Genomic DNA, 19330 nt, shown 5'->3' on the forward strand with positions numbered 1-19330 from the left:
TTTTGCTATTACTGCATATTTTTGGTATTGTGTACATACATCTTGTGTATATTTGCTATCCTCATACTGAGGGTACTCACTGAGATACTTTTGGCATATTGTCATAAAAATAAAGTACCTTTATTTTTAGTATATCTGTGTATTGTGTTTTCTTATGATATTGTGCATATGACACCAGTGGTATAGTAGGAGCTTTGCATGTCTCCTAGTTCAGCCTAAGCTGCTCTGCTATAGCTACCTTCTATCAGCCTAAGCTGCTAGAAACACCTCTTCTACACTAATAAGGGATAACTGGACCTGGTACAGAGTGTAAGTACCCCTTGGTATCCACTACAAGCCAGGCCAGCCTCCTACACTAGGTTTGCTAGATTCCTACCAAATTATTGCAAATTAACTTTCCTGTTGAACATGTTCTGCTAAAATGTAGCAGATTTATTGTCCTGTTTGTTTATAAAAGACAAAAGTACGAAAGACAGGGAGTCTGCGGATGTTGGTTGTCTAAATGTTTCTGTGGATTTTGAACAGCTGTCGTGCTTTTCTGAAGGATAATGGATACAAGGCAGGTTGGAGGATGTGTTTTTGTTTTAAAAAAAGAAGGTGTGCAATTTTTACTGAGAATTGGCCCATGGAAAAATATCTGACTGCTGGCCTTCAATCTTTTGCCAAGGTTTCTGCTGAAGGCTTGTCCTATCTGACAAACATCTGGTTGTTAAGGATTCTCTAATAGTGGCTGTGAACTTACCTGATCATGTTTGGGAGAAAGTTGCTTTGGCATTTTTGGGACCATTTGCTGGTTTAAGAAATTCAAAACATATTGACGTTAGGTTTGTTAAGCCGCCATGAAGTGCAGGTGAGTTTTTGAGAGATGTTTTTGTTTGGCAGGGGTTACACACAGCTCTGCTAATCAACAATGGTGTACAGTCTACCTCTGCTGAAATGAAAGTTTTTGAAAGAAATTGGTGCTGAGCGCATTAGAACAAGTTTATATAATCCTCAAGGAAATGGGCTTGTTGAGAGGGCAAACAGGTTAGTTGTTGGTTGCAACAGTCTTGCTATCTCAGGAGGTTTGCCAATTGAGAAGGTCATTCAGGAGATTCTTGGGTCTTACCTTTCTCCCTCACACTTGACCACTGGTGTTACCCCTTTCAAGGCAGAAACCATTCACACTGGGGTTAAGTCCCAGTGGCTCAAATGTCAAAGTAAGGTTTACAGCTGCGAAGTATGCTGAGTGAAGGTTTTGAAAGGCAGAATGATGGCAAAATAGAGAACTTCCCAAGCATGTTACAGTGCACTACACTGTGTTAATAGAAGGGAATTTTGTGTAGGTGACAAGGTGAGAATCAAACTACCCTGCAGAGTCAGAAAGAGTGATCACAATTTTGGCCCTGAAATGCAGGCAATAATGGTGTCAGTGTCTAATGTATGGATGAAGGCTGGCAGATGGTGGAACAAGTCTTTGGTGGCTCTCTCTGCCCCTGAATGTTTTCCTGATGTTGCCAGTTGTGAGTCTATGTCCAATGGCCCTCAGAGCGAGTGTGCTTCCAGGAATTGTTCAACCGTTGTTCGGCTTTACATTGCCTGCAGTCAAGCTCGTAAGGTGGGCCGGTTTAGAAAATGTTGTTTATAGATGAGAACTTATGAGAATGTAGGCATAGTTTTTGTTCGTAATTTTGATTCCTCTTGCGCTAGTCGATGTACTTGGAGTTTTAACTCTCATACAGTGGATTTAATTGTATTATGTTTTCCGTTGTGTGCTTTTATTGTTTCCCTGTTGCGATCTCATTTGTAGGTCTGTGTTGTGCACAGTTTAGCGTCTTTTGTGTGTCTCCATGTGAACAAGTGTTGTTTGTTGTCTGTGCATCTCCTGGTTTTGTAAGTCCATATCTCATGTTGGTGTCCTTGTGCCTCAGCGTCTCGAGCTGGTCTGCCTGCACAACCTAAGTAGAATGGTCCATATATTTCAAAGGATGTTGGCAGGTAATTTCTTGCCAGTTGTGCATCTGGTCGCTGACATATTATGGAGACAGTTACACAATACACCTTTTTAGGGTTGAGCGTACAAGAGCTCCGTCCCTGTTGTAATCTCTCTTTGGGCTTTTGACCACACCCAGGTCACGTCTGTCACTTTCATTGGTTCACTGCCTTTCAAAATCCACTTGATTTCATTAGTGAAAGGCATACATATGCCATGGCTTTTCTGGTGTTTAGCCCTCCTCGAGCCCACCAGCCAACTACTGAAAACATACGAGGCTCCATGGTTTCTGCACTACTCTATCTTTTTATTTTCCACGCAGCGTGATTGCGCTTGGTTTTACATACCGTGATTGCGGTTGTTTTTAAATTCTGCGTGATCGTGCTGGGTTTTACATAGCACAATTGCGCTCGGTTTTTTTCCTTTCAATTTATGTGTCAAGAAAAGTCTGGTTAGGAGTTTACAACACTAATTGCTCTAACTCGAGCTAATGCGAGACCCGTTGCATTGCAAATGCTTGTTCCTGTTGCACCTTTTCATCTTGATTTAACAGGGACTTTAGAGCTAAGCAGTGCTACTAGCATACCACAAACTATAGAAATGCATGTGTACATCACACTTTACTCCTGCCTCACACAGCCAAGTGCTGTGTCCTATAATGTGATAACCACTGGACATCACGCATGACATGAAAACACTTCCCACTTAGGCTGAAAGCAAAAACAACACACTTCCAGCCCCACGCTCACATGGTGTAGTGTGCTCTGTGTGGGTGAGCACTTCAATGCCTCACATAAAAGTAACAAGCCCTATACAAATGCTTCAATACAATACACTATCTCATATGCAAATAATGTTGTTTCTTTCTGCAGTTTTAAATCCTCAGATTGCATGCTATCTCAAAAAACATCCTCTCACTATATTCTATAAACTGGCTTCAATAATTGCCCTAGACTTAATTGATTGTTCCCTCCTCTGTCTACCAAATGGCCCTATCAGTACCTTCCATCCTCTGCATGCCTCCTCTCTGTGAGCAGAGCCTACTTTAAGTTGGATGACAATCCGCCTTACTCGCATCCCCCATACTAATAATCACCCCACCTCCTATTAACATTATCTACTATTGAACAAACTAGACTAAAAGCATGGAATGGTTTCCTTGAGAGCAGAAGTCAAATCCCAGTAACTACCAATAACTAATAGCCAGTAGATTAACCACTAACATTGGGCTCTAGGGTAGATTATTATTCACAACAAAGCTATTTAGTGCCCCATCGGGTAGTAGTCGATATAAAAATGCAATTACGATACAATACAATATAAAACACGTTACTCGTTATGTTTTTTTTATATTTCATGTTTAGTTTAAGGTAGTTGGTTAAAGAAACAGTGTAAGTGCAGCTTACAATCGGGCACTGGTTGTACCTACAATTTTAGTTTCCTTTATATGTCTTTAATAAAATTTGAGCTTCGTTGCCACATAACCCCCATCAATGGATCTGCACCAAATTTGGCAGACTCTTGAGCTCAGCACACCACAATCAGTGCAGTTCCGTTCATTGAAAAAAAGGTAAAACGAAAGGGAGTCAAAAAATATACGTTTTCCATTTTTCTCTCTCATAGGACGTTTTGCTTACACCTGCAGCCAAAACCACTGAACAGATTTACCCCAAGATTACCTTGGAAGTAAAACATTACTCAGAAAGTGTGCTTTTGTTGGATTGGTGTACATCCATTCACTAGTGTTTGAGTTATTATCATTTGAAAAAGGTGCAGAGTGGGCTTGAAATTAAAAAGGGTTAAAGGGTTAACACTTTTGCATATCTTTAATAACTTTGGCACGGTTTGGTGAATGTTCATAAAATTTGGAAATCTCCTAGTATGAAGAGATCACTTTAGACATTTTCAAACTCATGCAGACTCGTCTAGAAGGGTTCAATTCGGGGGAGGGGGGCTAATTTTCCTCAATATTTGGCACTGTGTGGTAAATCTGCACAAAACTGGGCAGAGGCTTGGAATGATTAGTTTCCTGTTGCTGTGTCAATTTTTTGGGGATGCCCCTACAGAGGAACACGTAAAGACAATTATCGGGGAGTAGGGACAGCAGCACAAACTTGTAGGCTGCTGTGAAGTGAAATAAGTACACTGTCTTCTAGGAGAATACCGAGTATCTGAGGGATGTGAGTGACGTCCGCTTCTGTACTTTGGACCAGTGCTTAATTTGTAAATAACAATGGGAGGGTGCCCAAAGCCCTCCTCTGAAGCACACGGCTGCTGTATTTAAATGTGCGAGCACGAAATACTGAGGCGGCGTAATCATGACGTCATCTCGGGCCTCTTCAATCCATATAAAGCCACTCCCTGCCCCTTCAGCTCACTCTTGCAGCTTTCTGCTTTCTCCCATTGTGACACTTTTTCGTTTTTATCTTCCTCCGTCTTTCCCATATGTGTCTTTTGCTCGCAGTAAATGCTTGAGGCAGAAGATTAAGCCCCGGCCCTCAAAAACAAGTGCCGGTGCTCAGCACCGGAATCAACAAGCACAAATTAAGCACTGCCTGGACCCACTCCACGGAGAGGTCAATTTAATTAATTTCACAGCATCCGATTTGTGGAATTGATGGGCACACACCTTTAACTGAATAAGAAGAAATGAAGAACCTGAATGTAAAAGTGATCTTTAGAGATAAGAGGAATATGTGAGCCCAAGAAACCACACATATATGTGTTGGAACGAACAAGACATTTGCTTACTGGCCCTGAAGAAGGTGATCAACAGTTATCTATTCCACCAAAATGTATGCTGACCGTCCTTTGGTCCACTGGCTAAGACATGGCGACGGAAGACGATAAAAAGTGGTCTTCATGTTGGGTTCTTAAGACAATTCTGGGGGAGACGGGATGCGTGTTTTGAGGCTGTTGAGAATGTGTGCTTGTAATGACTTGGAGGCTGTAGATGGGAGTGGGGTTTGTAATGAGTAATGTGTTTTTATTGAAGTAATGAGGAATGATGTAATGTTAGAGAAAAACAGTTGCTAATGATGTTTTTCATATTGCAAATTAAAAGAGAAAGAAAACAATAAATTGTATAGAATGAAATAATCTCACTAAAGATAGTTTTGGGTCAGTGTTCAATGAGGATTAATTCTTTGCACACGGATATAGAATATGTAGGAATTCCTACTGCTTTTTTATGCGTCAAGCTTTGTGCCAATCGTTCAAGGAGGGCCTAAGATACAGTGAGGGAAGGAGGGTATTAAAATATGATTTGCTTACAACTTTGCCGCAATTTTGAATGATCTGTGCCAAATGAGGCAAGTAGTTAGCAAGTTACAATCAGGGCAAGCCTTTCAGGTTTTGTGAAGATCAAATCGAGGGAGGGTGTTTAAGTAGGATCAGCAATACTTGTGGCTCTCTAATAACTTTGGAACAATTTGATGGATCTGCATACAATTTGACAGTGCATTTAGTCTTCTTTTGTATGCTTACGTTTGTGTAGGTGCATCAAAGGTGGGGGAGGGGTGAGCAAAATTGGGCGGGGGGGAATAAAAAGTGTTAATTTGCTAATAACATTGCCACTGTGTGGTGGATCTGCACAAAATCTTGCTGAACCTTTGAAGGATTACCATGGCAACAAATAAATGTGGTTGAATAATAAGTCAATCATACCAGCTGTACTGATTAACACACATTTATTACTACAGTGCAAAGATCAATTTACAGTTTATTACCACAATAAAAGGAAATTAATGTTGGGAAAACCATTTTACTGCTTCACAGATTGGTTGTAACATTTAGTTTACAAAGTGAATGTTTGTTTTCTTTCTAATTATTTGACATTGGGCCTGCTTTACGAAGGAAACATACTCTTTTTGAATAATTTACACTTTTATAGAAGTCTATTACTCCTTGGCTGTTAACAAAATCCGAGTGTAAGTTACACTTTTGAAGTAAATTTACCCCCCCGCCCCCATTTTTTGAACAGCCAAAAAATATTAAACTTACTCAAAAGTGTAAGTTACCTTTGTGTCTCACGCCAGTCGTTTTTTCTTTTCTTCCATGTCTCAGCCCGGGCTCAGTGTCTTTGATTTTCTGTGAAGGGCTGGTTGGGAGCAGGTCCCGTTTCCCTTTCTGCGGTGAAGAACAGGCCGTAGCACGTTATTTGTCCACCCTGTAGTAGGAGGACGTGCAGTAATGTTCTTGCCTCCATTGTTTCGCAGTTCCTGAGGGTGCGGACGGTGACAGGGCCGACCTACTACTGCCGGACGGGGATGTCCTTTAAGGGTCAGCTGATGGAGAAGTTTCTGCTGGTGGACTGCAACGTGGTGCTGAGCGGGAGCTACAGGTGAGCGTCCTCAGTGCTCCGCGCACAAAACACTCAGGGCCTGATTTAGAGTTTGACGGATGGGTTACTACCAGAGAGAGATCGTCAGATCTCTCTCTCTCTCTCTCTCTCTCTCTCTCTCTCTCTCTCTCTCTCTCTCTCTCTCTCTCTCTCTCTCTCTCTCTCACCCTCCCTCACTCTCTCTCTCTCTCTCTCTCTCTCTCTCTCTCCCCCCCCCCCGTTCTCTCTCTCTCTCTCTCTCTCCCCCCTCTGTTCTCTCTCTCTCTCTCTCTTCCCCCTCTGTTCTCTCTCTCTCCCCCCCTGTTCTCTCTCTCTCTCTGTTCTCTCTCTCTCTCTCTCTGTGTTCTCTCTCTCTCACTCTGTTCTCTCTCTCTTCCTCTCTTTTTCTCTCTCTCGCTCTCTTTCCTCCCTTCCTATTGTCTCTCTCTCTGCCTAACTCTCTCTCTTTCTCTTTTCCCCTCTCTCTCTCTTCTGCTCTCTTTCTCTTCCTCTCTGTAGCAGGTGGCAGTATTATACCGTATGACTGGGGGGTCTTACCATGTAATACTAACACAATACCCAAAAGTGGTCCTTGGAATTGGAATTGTAATTGTAATAGTATTTATATAGCGCTTACTACCCCTGAGGAGGTGTTGAAGTGCTTTCGGCGAGTAGCACGCTACTCCGGAACCCAAGAGGAATTAGTGGTGGATTAGCATAGGGAAATATGAATACAGTATTAGTGGTATTATGAATTCATTTGAGCCGCGGATATGTGAGTTTGTTAGTTGGATTGACTAGAGTAATGGAGGGGTGGAGGAAGGAAGAATTGAGAAGTATTAATTGGGAGTTTATAGTAATAGGATTTAGGGTTGGGATGAGTAAAGGGGGGATGGAGGAGGGAAGAGTCTGAGGAAAGGGTTAGGGAGATCATAGAAGCAGGAGGGGTTTTGGATGAGTTAAAGGTGAGATAAATGAGGGAGAATTTAGTAGGGTTGTTTGGGAGATCATGGTAGTAAACTGAGGTTTGGGGTGAGCTAGATGTAGAAGAGGAGGGAAGAGCTTAGGCAGGGTTATTTAGGAGATGAAAGTAGTAGAATGGATTTGGGATGAGTCAGAGTGGGGATGGAGGTTAGATTGATAGAGACATGACATATGGTGATGGGTAGACAAAGTAAAGCTCACAAGAGAGTACATTTATATTATTAATTTTTATTTATAATCTTATTTTTATATATATATAGAGAGAGAGAGATATATACACATACATACATTGTTTAATCATTTTTTTTGTTTTTAACTTTAATTTACTTATTTATAATTTGAATTTTATTGATAGATTCTATTTTATTTATTTTTTATTAAATTGTTTCTCTAGTACAGTAGGACTAGAGTAATAAATAAATAGATTTGTAAATACATAGTAAGGGAATATATGTTGAGGGAATATAATAATGGGTATAATAATATGAGAAGAAAATTAGTATTGTATAAACACAGACTTTCAAGAGTTGTAATATTTAAAGTTAATTAATAAGTGTACTTGTCCAACATTTATTTATCTTTCCTCAATTTTGAATAGGGAAATGCTTATGATAATGAAACATTTGATCAGTGTGATGTAAAAAGGAGAGCAGGGATTCATAAGTATCTAATATAACAACTTATCTAGGAGCTATGCAATGACCTATGAATATGTTAAGCATAGAATAACATGCACATATATATGTATATATACACACACACACACACACACACATATATATATATATATATATATATATATATATATTTAAAAAACCGTAAGTAAATATACATTTGTTAAACAGGTTTAAAGATTGTGTGTAATTTGTTATGACATAGTAGCGATACATATTTCCTAAAGAACTATACATATCTAGAATATATACATAATCAGATTAAAAATATTTATCAACACAGGCATATGCAGTCCATTGCTGTTTGGATATGGTAGTTATGAAGGAAAGAGCAAACTCTTGAGTAATCTTCTGAAGACAAGATAGTTATCTGTGGCTCTTATAGTTGGGGGTAACGAATTCCATAGTTTGGCTGCTTGAACGGAGAATGATGTGCCACCTATAGTCATTTATTGTATGGTAGTGTTCTAAGGTGGGGTGCCAATCTTGAGCGGAGGTTTCTTTGTTGAATGTATTTGGTTATTTTCTTTCTGATAAAAAGCGGTCCTGTTCCATGTATAGCTTTGTGGGTGATACAAAGCAGCTTGAAGGTGCATCTTCTGGCAACAGGTAACCACTGTAGTGCTCTTAAGGCAAGGGAGATGTGGGCTTGTGGCTTTACATGTAATAGTAGCCTGGCAGCGGGGTTCTGAATACGTTGTAGTTTTTTCATAATAGATAGAGATGATCCATGGTAGAGGCTATTGGCATAATCCAGTTTGGATAGTACAAGCAAGATAGTAGCTTGCACCTTGTGTGGAAATCCGAGGTGCGGGAAGATGCGTCGTAGAGTCTTCAAGGTAATGAAGCTTGTTTGTGCTAATTTGTTCACTTGGGCATTCATTGTTAACTTGGAGTCCATGGTAATTCCAAGGTTTTTAACTTCCTCAGATAATTGAGGAGGTGGTCCAAGATCATCAGGCCAGGCGCACAGTGGGTCATAATTTTTCTAGTCGCCACATGTGAGTATTTCCGTTTTGGAAGCATTTAGTTTGAGATGGCTCAAAAGTCATCCACTGATCAATGGCTCTGAGGCAACTGAAGATTTGTGAGTTTTCAATTTCTTTGGGGCATTCCAATTTAAGCAGAATTCACACTAGTAAACCTTAGATCAGTCCTGGGAGAGTGGCAAAGAGCAGTCAGGCTACTTAGAGGAACATGTGTTAAGTATTTCACAGCACCAACGTGGACAATAAGTAATTATAATAAAAATAATGGGGATTTCTATATAATTTTAGACACCAAAACAAAGTTGAAACATAGAGGATAACCGAAGTTATCAATTTTAGAGCATTAAATAAATCAGTGCTTTGCAGAACTGTCAAACTCTATCATTGCAGTAGATGGGAGAAAACATGGTACGCAATCGGTCACTTATGGGGTGAGTTCCGTGGAACACACTTGGAGTTAAGGCCTTGCAGGCCCACAGACCAAGCCTCAACAGTCAGTACAATATTACCTGGCTCGGGATCGCGATGCAAAGCTGTGCTGGTTGTGCTTGTTGCTGAGCAGGACTCGCGGTCTTGGAATAGGCACCTTAGCAAAAGATGCCTTGCAGGTCGAGTTCAGTGAAACCCTTCGGAACTTAAGCTTGGCGTTGGCCTCGGACCAGGAAGCGCCAGGCAGAACAGCTTGGCCACACTCGGTGTCTTGGGTGCAGAGGTGCTCCTGGCTATCCGTGATACTGTATGGGATCTACAGGTGCTGACTTTACCAGGCGGGTCAGCATAGGCTGAAAAGAGATGCAAAGACTGGACAGCGGAGCTACTGAAGTGGATAGTTGAACAGTGACAATGGATTCTTGGGCCTGGAGCATCGAGTAAAGCAGGTAGTAGTTGGGCTTACCACCAACAAGCCTTGGTGCTGGGAACCACAGCATTTGGAGAAATCTTCTTAGAGAGGACCAGGGGGACCCTTGCTGAGGATCAGGTTTGTAGTTCTCTGAAGGCTCATGACCGGTTACTTTTGGGCAGCCACGCTTCAGAGCCCGGTGGACAGTTCTTCAGTTGTCTGGATGTGTGGTCTGGTCCTGCTGCCATCAGGGGACTAGCACCTCTAGTCCTAGGGAGCGCTGGTGGAGCCTGCAAAGGCATGCAAAAGCTGGTATCTTGGTGGGCACCCTCTAAGGACGCCACTTGGACACATGCTAGGTTAACCTGGACAAGAGAATTGTTTCTGGGGTTAAAAAGCACGCTGTTTGATACCAAACATGATGGAATAAGTCTGGGACATTATGAAGCTGGGCTTTGCCCAGATGCCAGCGCATGTTATCTTATGGACCGCCGGTCACTTGTGGTAGTATTAATTTTTAAATGCTACCACAGGGCCATATATGCTTGCACATATATGTTCACACTCATAACATAACGCACCCTGCCTCCTGGATTATAGGAGGCCTTCCTTAGGGGTGACTGAGTTATCTCATGGCAGCGAGGGGACCCTGCCTACACATTTTGTGGAGAGAGTCGAACCCGAGCAGGTGAGGTTCTCGTATGGGGCTGACACCGCAGCCCTGCAGACTTTGCTTTTACTCGGGTCACGCAGGGTGGCAGAACCAGTGTTGCAGCCCGGTGACCCCTTTATCATCCCTGCCCTATGTACCACTGGTACCATTTACTAAGGCCTTAAAGGGGTGGTAAAGTTCTTGTCAATTGGGTTTACCAAGTCACAGTTACAGTTTTAGGGAATGAGCACTGGCCCTGGGGCCTGGTTAGCAGGTCCCAGTGCACTTTCAGATCAAAAACCACAGCATCTAGCAGTTCAAATGGGGCAAAAAGTGGGGGGCACCTGCAAAGAGCCCAGTTCACTTAGACTTGGTTTGGTGTATTTCCATTCAGTACTTTTCCAGAAATTAGTGTTCCAAAATTGTGTTGTCTGCTTCCATGGGATAAATGTTAAAGTTAGCTGGACCGTTAGTATGAAAACTGTTCGCCAACCTAAACCAAATAATAAAAATAAAAAAATAAAACCTAATTGGACGAGAAAGCTTTTGATCGAAGGACTCAAACCTGAGCCTGCATGCCAGAATCTCTGGTTGGCTGCAGTTGGCTGTAAATGTAATTTTATGACCACCTTTACAGGACATGAGTCATGGTCTCTTAATCCCTAAAAAAAAATCTAAAAGCCAAATAAAGTGGACGGGGCTGGCACACATTTAACTCCATGCCGTAGTTCACGGGCTAAGGCATCCTGGAACCATCTTTAGTGCCTGGCTTCTTGAACCCATAATGTGTGCCCTGCAGTAGTTCACGAGCTAAGGCTGAAGCTCACAACTTGGAAACTCCTGGACCACGCTAAGTCCCCTGTGGACTGTACACAGAGTTTAAGAACTACAGTCGCCAATTGGATTTGTCGAGTCAGCAGAACTGAATTTAAGTCTGAAAACTTTTGACACATTTGGGTACCGCTTGAAATATTTAAAAAAATACATTATATCTTCATTAAATTATTTGTTTAGGAGTCACCTGAGACCAGATTGTGATCCAGAGGCTGTGCTGTTAGTGAACTCAAACTGTTTAAAACTCTTTCAGTTCCAAAGATTCGAACCCGAGTCTGTGCCCCGACATGCCTGGCAGTCAGGGCCGGGCATCCTCGGAAGTCCACGGACCTGAAGGCTTGTAGTAGGGTCCGAAGATTTTTTTTTTTTAGCAAATTAATGAGCGTTCCGCGGTTTTCATTGGTTGAGAGTTCATATTTTCTTCCAACACACAAAAAAGTCTCTGTGCCATAGCAAAAGGGGCAGTTTCACCATTTTGTAAAGAGCAGTTCACAGAGGGGGTGCTGCTTCAAACATTAACCAGCTGACGAGGGTCATGCAAAGCTCTGGAAGACAAACTCATCTGCACTGGTGAGACAATGAAGGAGAAAAATCCTCAAAGCACTCCATTGTGTGGTGGTTTAATGAACACACCCACCTGGAGAGCAGTCGTGCCAGGTGAGTTTCTGCACAGTGTGTGGGCAGAAACTGAGCCGGTGGCAGAGAGGATCAGACGAGGCTTCAATGTTGATTCAACATCTGCAGTCAACACGTAGACAACACTGTGTCAGGTTCCTAGAAGAACCGAAACACCAGCTTCCCAGGAATAAACCACGGAACGTTCCTGGCAAGGTGCTTCAGGAAACTGGAAAAAACTGTGCCCATCCCAGCATCTTTGCCCTTCACTGGATGGCACGCAAAACCAACATCTGGTGCAGAGGGAAGACTCCCGGGGACTGGGAATGAAGGTGTAAGACAATGACTAGAAATTCCACCAATGGGGAAAACAATTGTTAAAAGTTTGTAAGCTGCAGGTTGCTGCCACAGTTGTAAGAAAACCAGGAAATACACAAAAAAGTAGTCCCCCATAAACAAAAATGTTCAGTAAAAGAGTTGTGGCCTGATTTAGAGTTTGGTGGAGCGGTTACTCTGTCACAAACGTGACAGATATCCCGTCCACCGTATTACAAGTTCCATAGGCTATAATAGGATAGCGGACAGGATATCCATCACGTTCGTGACCCCCTGTGCCAAACTCTAAATCAGGCCTAGTCTCCATGGGTTCCTGAGCCCTATAATGCTGATTGTGGTGGGCTGGGCCCAAGCCCAGCGACCACTGTGCGCTATGCTGATGGGATGCCCACTGGGGCAGGGCACAGGGCTCGGCCTGTGGCCAGGCACTGCAGCCAAACTCTCACTGCACACAGCCATAGCCATTACGCGTGGCGGAAGGACGTGGATAGCGGCGAGTGTTTGCCCATGGACGGCTAGGCAAGGCGCATGGCCTTCCATGCGGCCAAACTGCTGCACATTGTTAACGGATGTGCACAACAGGGGTTGGCCGCCCACTGTGTGATTTCTTTCGGACAGGCCCAGTGGCCACTTTGGACCACAGGGATTTGCGCAGTGCGTGTTGGCCGCCCAGGGTGTGTTGGTCACAGGACCTGGCCAAAGACTATGCATAAAGCGGGTTGAAGTACATCATGAACCTCTCCCAGCCCCCCTCCCCTCACTACCACCACCAAGAAATTCACTGAAAACGTGTAAGATCACAACATGTGTTCAAAAAAGAACTCTGAAATTCACTTAACAAACCAGTTCAAGTACAAGAAACAAATTATCACCAAAAAAAACACTGAAATTCACCAGTTTTGGTTGAGGCCACACACCATAACTCACACAACAGACATGCAAATCATAAATCGCACCCAAAATGAAACACTTATGACCTCACAACATTCATACCACTAAGTAGCAGCACCTGAAACATAGCGCAGGAAGGCGGGATGTTCAAAATAAGCAGTTGGAGAAGCAGTGAAGCCTGGATAAATTGAGCCTTTGTATGAGTATGACTGGCAGGCGACCAATGGATATCTGTTAGCGTAATAGCGCCTAAAGGCGTTACACTCTATATTTTATATCAGACAAACACGTCTGTTAGCTAACTGAGCCTAAAGCCACTAACTGTACATATTTGCATCCCAGTGGGCCGTGCGCCAGTCCCGTTCTCAGTTACAACAGATGTCTTTTCAGTGCCGGTTTGAGCACTTGGAGGAAGTGAATGGCCCGAATGTTGAAGCTCTGTGCAAGATTTGTTACAGAGGATGCGATTGGATGGGAACTTCAAGGGCGAATTCCAATCATAGCTTGTGGTTTTTGAGACGTCTGGCCAGCGGGACTTCAGTGGGTGGAAGAGCGACTAACCAGTAAGGTTGGGAAATGGGCTCACCAGACCTACAAATATTATATAGTCATATGAGCCCAGGGCTTCAAGTGAGGCGGGTCCTGCCAGTGCTCAGCACAAGCAGTAATTCGATCTGACTGAAATGGGTACCTGCAGGGCCTATATTAATATATTTGTCTTTTCCAGCAAAAACGTAGATATTTCTCGCCAGTGAGTGTAAGAACCCTTAATAAGGTAGTCAAAGTCTGCAATGCAGTCCCTGTTTACCTTTCGCACAGTTTACTTCATGTTGCATGGCATGTGTGTTCTAGTTCCTAAAGAGATGACATTTTTCATATAAGTTTCTGTTTCTATAGTTTTCTTATACATGCAACATATGTGGCTTCTAGGCCTCAATCTATGAACTGAGGCGCCTCGAGGTGTCTGGGCGAGTCAAGGTGGATGAGTGTTCATGGCGGCGCACAAGAGCTCTGGAGTGGAGTATGAAGGGAGTGTGAGGCTTCTTCTGTCATTTAGGTATTAGAGGTGTTCAGAATACATGCTCATCCATTGCTTGGCCTCTCTGGAGAGTGCACACAGCGATGGTCGCGTGTGTGCTAATTGTAACTACAAGTCTGTGGGAAATCGGCGAGGGTGGTGCACACATTTTGAAACATCGACAAGGTGAAAGGAGAAAAACAGCAGTGTTTACAGGTGGGGTTTGAGTGTCAGTATAGCCCAGGGCACTCCATAAGTAGTTAAGCATAGTTCGTCCAAGTGGGAAATCACTTAAAGTCCAAAGCCACTTAGTTGTTGATGATATAGTTTTATTCTTATCCAGATATATTAGGTCCAGTATACAGCTTACAGCTGACACGTGTTTCGTCACATTGACTTTCTCAAGGCTAATGTGGATAAGTGATCATAAAAACTGTCCAGTAGTAAGGAAAAAAAGCGTTATCGCAGTTGGTGTGCCGATTAGGCACCTGAAGGGAACAAGAAAACAAAACAAACTGCAGGATTAAATCTCCCTTATAACATATATAATGCTGACATACACACTTTGTGAACATGCACGTTGGAAAACACTGCAAACACTAGTGACTGAATAGTTGCAACCATCATCACCAACTCATGCGTCCTGTGCTAAGGACAGGTCGTACTAATAGGTCTATGGACCATCGTAGTCTGGCCCAAGGGTGTTATACCCATATAGTAACTACTTGATAATCGACCTCCTCATCCTAAACTTTAGGGGTAGGGGCTTCCGATCTGGGAATAGGACGATGTCCTCTGTAGTCACACACAGTGTAAAGGAACAGAAAAAAGACAAACAGCTAAAGTAGGCAACAGCAGGCTCTGTCACACCGTACTGGCCTTTAAAGGGAGGGTCACCCCCGTGTTTGTAATCATCGCAAAATATGTTTCGTCATTCCTCAGTGCCATAGGACTCAGATTCTCATTATTATTTGTTTTTTTTTTCTAAATAACATGCACATTTTATTTGTACATTAATTTAGTAATAAAGATTATTTAACCCATATTTTAGTCATTTCTCTTCTCATCTCTTTCATCCAAATTATGTTTTAACCTCCATTAGTACATGTGCAATAATGTTAATACATCATTTTGTAAATCTATCAGAATGATTGATCTTTAGTATCATAAAATTGGCATCCAATTTGTACATGGTGGCTTCTACTTATCTACCATTTGTAAACCCATGGATATATCGGTCCGGCATGTTTACTTTTTAGTGGGCAGCCTTATTTGGGGTAATGAACTATTCGGGCATTTTCTATTATGACATCGAACTTTAGACCTATATACGTCATTGTAGGGTATTACTCGAATATGAGTCGTACCTGTGTTCATCCCTTTTCTATTCCCCTTTACTTTGTATTTTAGGACGCTGTTTGGAAAGACGGCTACTGGAATTTGTCTCAATGACATAACAACGTTCTTATAATCACAACTCAATAGTTCTCACTTTCTAACTCGCAATGATAAACGCGAATTCTAGCAGACAATCGTAAGGGTTTCTATAAGAATTACCACGGTTGCTTTCACAACCAAATTACAATCTGTCCACGCACAATGTATCTCAAAACACCATTCCAGCCAGTAGGAAGTTGATTAAAAATTATTACACCTTCACCTCTCTGTTAAGTAGCTCATACGTCGTATGGGCATTGATGGGCCCAGGACCGCCATCTCGTATCCCATCCAATCATTATTAGCATGGCGTCCGCCTATGTTGCCACTGTTCTTTCGCCTGAATAATAAACATAACTGTCAGGGCTTTTAAAGACCCACGTCAGAGTTGTTACGATTATCCCGAAGAATTGCTTACACCTCTAGTGCAGGTCTGCACCGGCGTCTTTCTCCTCATGCTACCTTAGTTGACTTCAGGGAACTTATAAAAATGGCAGCTGGTGGCAAAAAGCGTAACATGGAGCCTGATTTATAGCTTGACGGAGGGGTTACTCCACCACAAACGTGACGGATATCCCGTCGGCCGTATTACGATCCCATCGTAGCCTATGGAGAGCTTAATATGGCGGACGGGATATCTGTCACGTTTGTGACACAACAACCCGTCCGCAAACCTACAAATCAGGCCCATGATATCTACTCTATGGTTGTGCCTCCATGGTTCACATAAAATCAAAACTGCTAGCTTTCTACTCTATGGTTGTAGTTTTCTTAATCCTGTTTGCTTACTTTGTTACAATCCTTATATATGTTTATATTAACTTGCTTTGGAAATAGTCTTGTAAGTCTAGTTCCCCTAACGATTGGTACAACAGTAGCCTTTCCACTATATTTTTCAGTGTAAGTTATTACTCGTAGACGAAAACTATCCATATGTGTCACCCCACCCTACGTCTTTGTGAAGATAACGGGTAATAGATTTGTGATAATGTCACGTACTTTAGTACATATTTACTGCTATCATGTAACAGTTTATCTGCCCTTATTACCATGACTTCACTCACGACTAATGTCCTCTCAATATTCAATGCACGTTTTGTCTTTTATTTATGTTCACCCTCGTGATTTATTGATGGGAAGAATTCTGTGCATGTGTCACTCTACCCTAGAGCTCACTGAAGATGATTGACACATTTCTCATGTCAAGTACACTTCCAGCACTGTGAACATTTGACATTCCATATAACTCACAGCAGCGCATTTATAGTTTGCCAGTTCTATAAATCAATGGGACTTCATTCTTTTAAAAATACTTGCGGTTCAGAGTCCATATTCAAACCAACTTCTGCTGTGCGGAACCCTCTGATCCAATAGCATTCATTGCGTCTTAATGGATAACCTTGATTCCCCATTCTGCGGGGTTTATTGAGCTGCTGGAATCCACAAAATCATATTATTTTCCATTTTTCTCTGGTATGCTGTTCTTGTAAGTGTACAGACACTGAATGTCTCCCATCACCAGTCTGTAGAGCTGGTAAATATTGAATCCATCTCTCGCTCTCTGCATTCTTATAGTAGAACTCACATATTTTTTGCCACAGGTGCAGGTGACGGTATATGCAAAAAATTTGGTTCCCTCTGACTTCAAAGTTCTCCAGATTTGGGCACCCCTGTGCCCCAAGGAAGCAGGTGCTCCCCAGACCAGGACACACTTGGAACTTAAGGGGTCAGGTGCTCTCACTCTGTGGCAACACAAAAAGATGATGGACGAAATGCTGAACATTTTCCAACATTCACCCCATGTCACAGACCTGGGTTAAATCCATAGTTTTTGTTGCTCACCATATCACCTCAGGTTGGATCCAGCCATATGCAAAGACATCTTGGCCCAGCTCCCCATGGGAACAATCCAGCCCGAACCTCAGGGCCAGGTCCTCCCTGGACTGGAGACAAGCATCCCGGGACCGGTTTCGGGGTATCACCCCTCATCAGCCAGGCTAGCTTGAATCCGGTGGCAGAGTGAGCAGGGGACTCACATGTGGGCATACCCTGGCCACTTGTGGCAACTTTAGCAATAAAAAAGGTTGATGGATTCTGTGGCTCAGGAGTTTTCCAGACCGAGACCCCATCTAACGCTAAATGAGGCGGGCTCCCTCTCTCTGTCTCAGCAATGCTCAGCACCAACCACAACATAGGTCATGAGAGGAGGCGGGAAAATCCCTCTAAACTGAACACCCAAACTTATCAAGGTAACACCAGGATCTTATGGGAGCCCGTTTGTTTATTTGGGGGCTTTGTAAAGCTTTGTTTGTTATCTTGATTTAACTGTGTGGCCTGATACTCAGAAGACTTGATTAAGGTGACTGTCTCTTGGAGAGTTTAGTTTTAAGGATACTGACTAGAAGTGGTTTGGTTCAGCTGTGGTTTGATGGCCCACAGCATCCCGCGGGATTTAGGCGCTTGAATGGGGCATGTGGTCACATCTTTCAAGGTGGAACAGAGTTTCCTGGTGAGAATGTAGAGTGAGGCCAGTTTCTGTAGGTATGGCGGCCCTGTGCTGCAACAGACCATATTGCCTCACAGCCTCCGAGGGGACCCAGCGTATTGCTTTCAAGGCTGGTTTTGCAACCTCGAACGTTCTCACGTTGGGCACATCTGGATGGCTTGGCCTGAGCGTCTTTGAAGACTACTAAATATCCTCTTTGGGAAGCCTGTGTCTGTGCGCCCCATGATCTGGCTTCGTGTAATCTCAGTGCAATGGGAGGTTTCAAGCAGAGGAGACAACAGGTATTATTTGGGTGGTGGGGGTGTTAGAGGACGTGAAAGATGATTCCTATGTTTTAGACTTTCAGGGCGGTGGATGGAGCACATCTTAAGCTATTTAAATGACTAATTTCCTGTGAGGTTGCAACACTCTTTGAATGTGCATGACTGGCAGGTCTGATCCACCTGCAGGTGGCAATTCCCACTTGGAACAGCTGTTGTAAAAACATTCGGTGTTTTTACTCCGCGACACATAAAACACATTTTATAGGAAATCAAAACATTAAACCTGTTTGGTTGCCTGACATGGTACCATTTGGTTTCGGAACTCCTGGGGCCTTTGCCAAAGAAGGCTATAGAGCCCCGCCTGTTCTCTGGTCCCTTTATGAAACATTGTGGGTTTGCTTTGTGCGCCTAATATTGGTTACAAAGCTCAACTGCGCCCTCTGCTGCCCGAATGCAGATCTTCAATATGTGTAATTTTAAATACTTTTCCATTCACTCTCGATTGAGCTGGCAATTTGACAGTATTTAGGCAAGCAAATGATACTGATTCCGTTTTGTGTGACCAGTATCAAGCACACCATGTCTGATCTTTAGCTCTAACCCTTCCACTGGAATTCTGCTCCTACCATCATGGGCCACCATTGTGTTTTCGGAGTACTCATGTTCCCAAACAGCTAACCTGTTCACGGTGTGCTAAATACATGAATAATTAAAATAATCAAATGACATTCTTTGGATCCTATGCAAACCTCAAAGCTGTTTTTCCGAGAGTAAGCAGTAAAATCCATTCTGGTGCATTTTGTTCAATGCTCCCCATCCCGTGAGTCTTGGCTGCTGGATTTACTGGTCCACCGTGCCAAATGGATGTCAGAGCTTGCTGGCCTTCGACTAGGCCGAGGACGTTCTTACAGCCCCCACTCCACACCGATTCGGCGGTCCGAGTTAAGTTTGCAGGTGTTAAGAAGGTGGTTTAACTCTGGAATAATCTTGCAGCTGT

General features: G+C 43.0%; 1 protein-coding gene across 2 annotated transcripts in view; it reads left to right on the forward strand.

The window, feature by feature from the left end:
* The window catches only part of FAM83H (family with sequence similarity 83 member H), a 170007-nt gene that overhangs the window by 126475 nt on the left and 24202 nt on the right, over positions 1-19330 (forward strand). For both annotated transcript variants that reach the window (XM_069220934.1, XM_069220933.1), the window contains exon 4: positions 6190-6314. In XM_069220934.1, coding sequence (XP_069077035.1) covers positions 6190-6314 — 125 coding nt within the window. The remainder of the gene's footprint in view (positions 1-6189; positions 6315-19330) is intronic.

Source organism: Pleurodeles waltl, chromosome 2_2, assembly GCF_031143425.1.
Source record: "Pleurodeles waltl isolate 20211129_DDA chromosome 2_2, aPleWal1.hap1.20221129, whole genome shotgun sequence".
Classification (NCBI taxonomy): Eukaryota; Metazoa; Chordata; class Amphibia; order Caudata; family Salamandridae; genus Pleurodeles; species Pleurodeles waltl.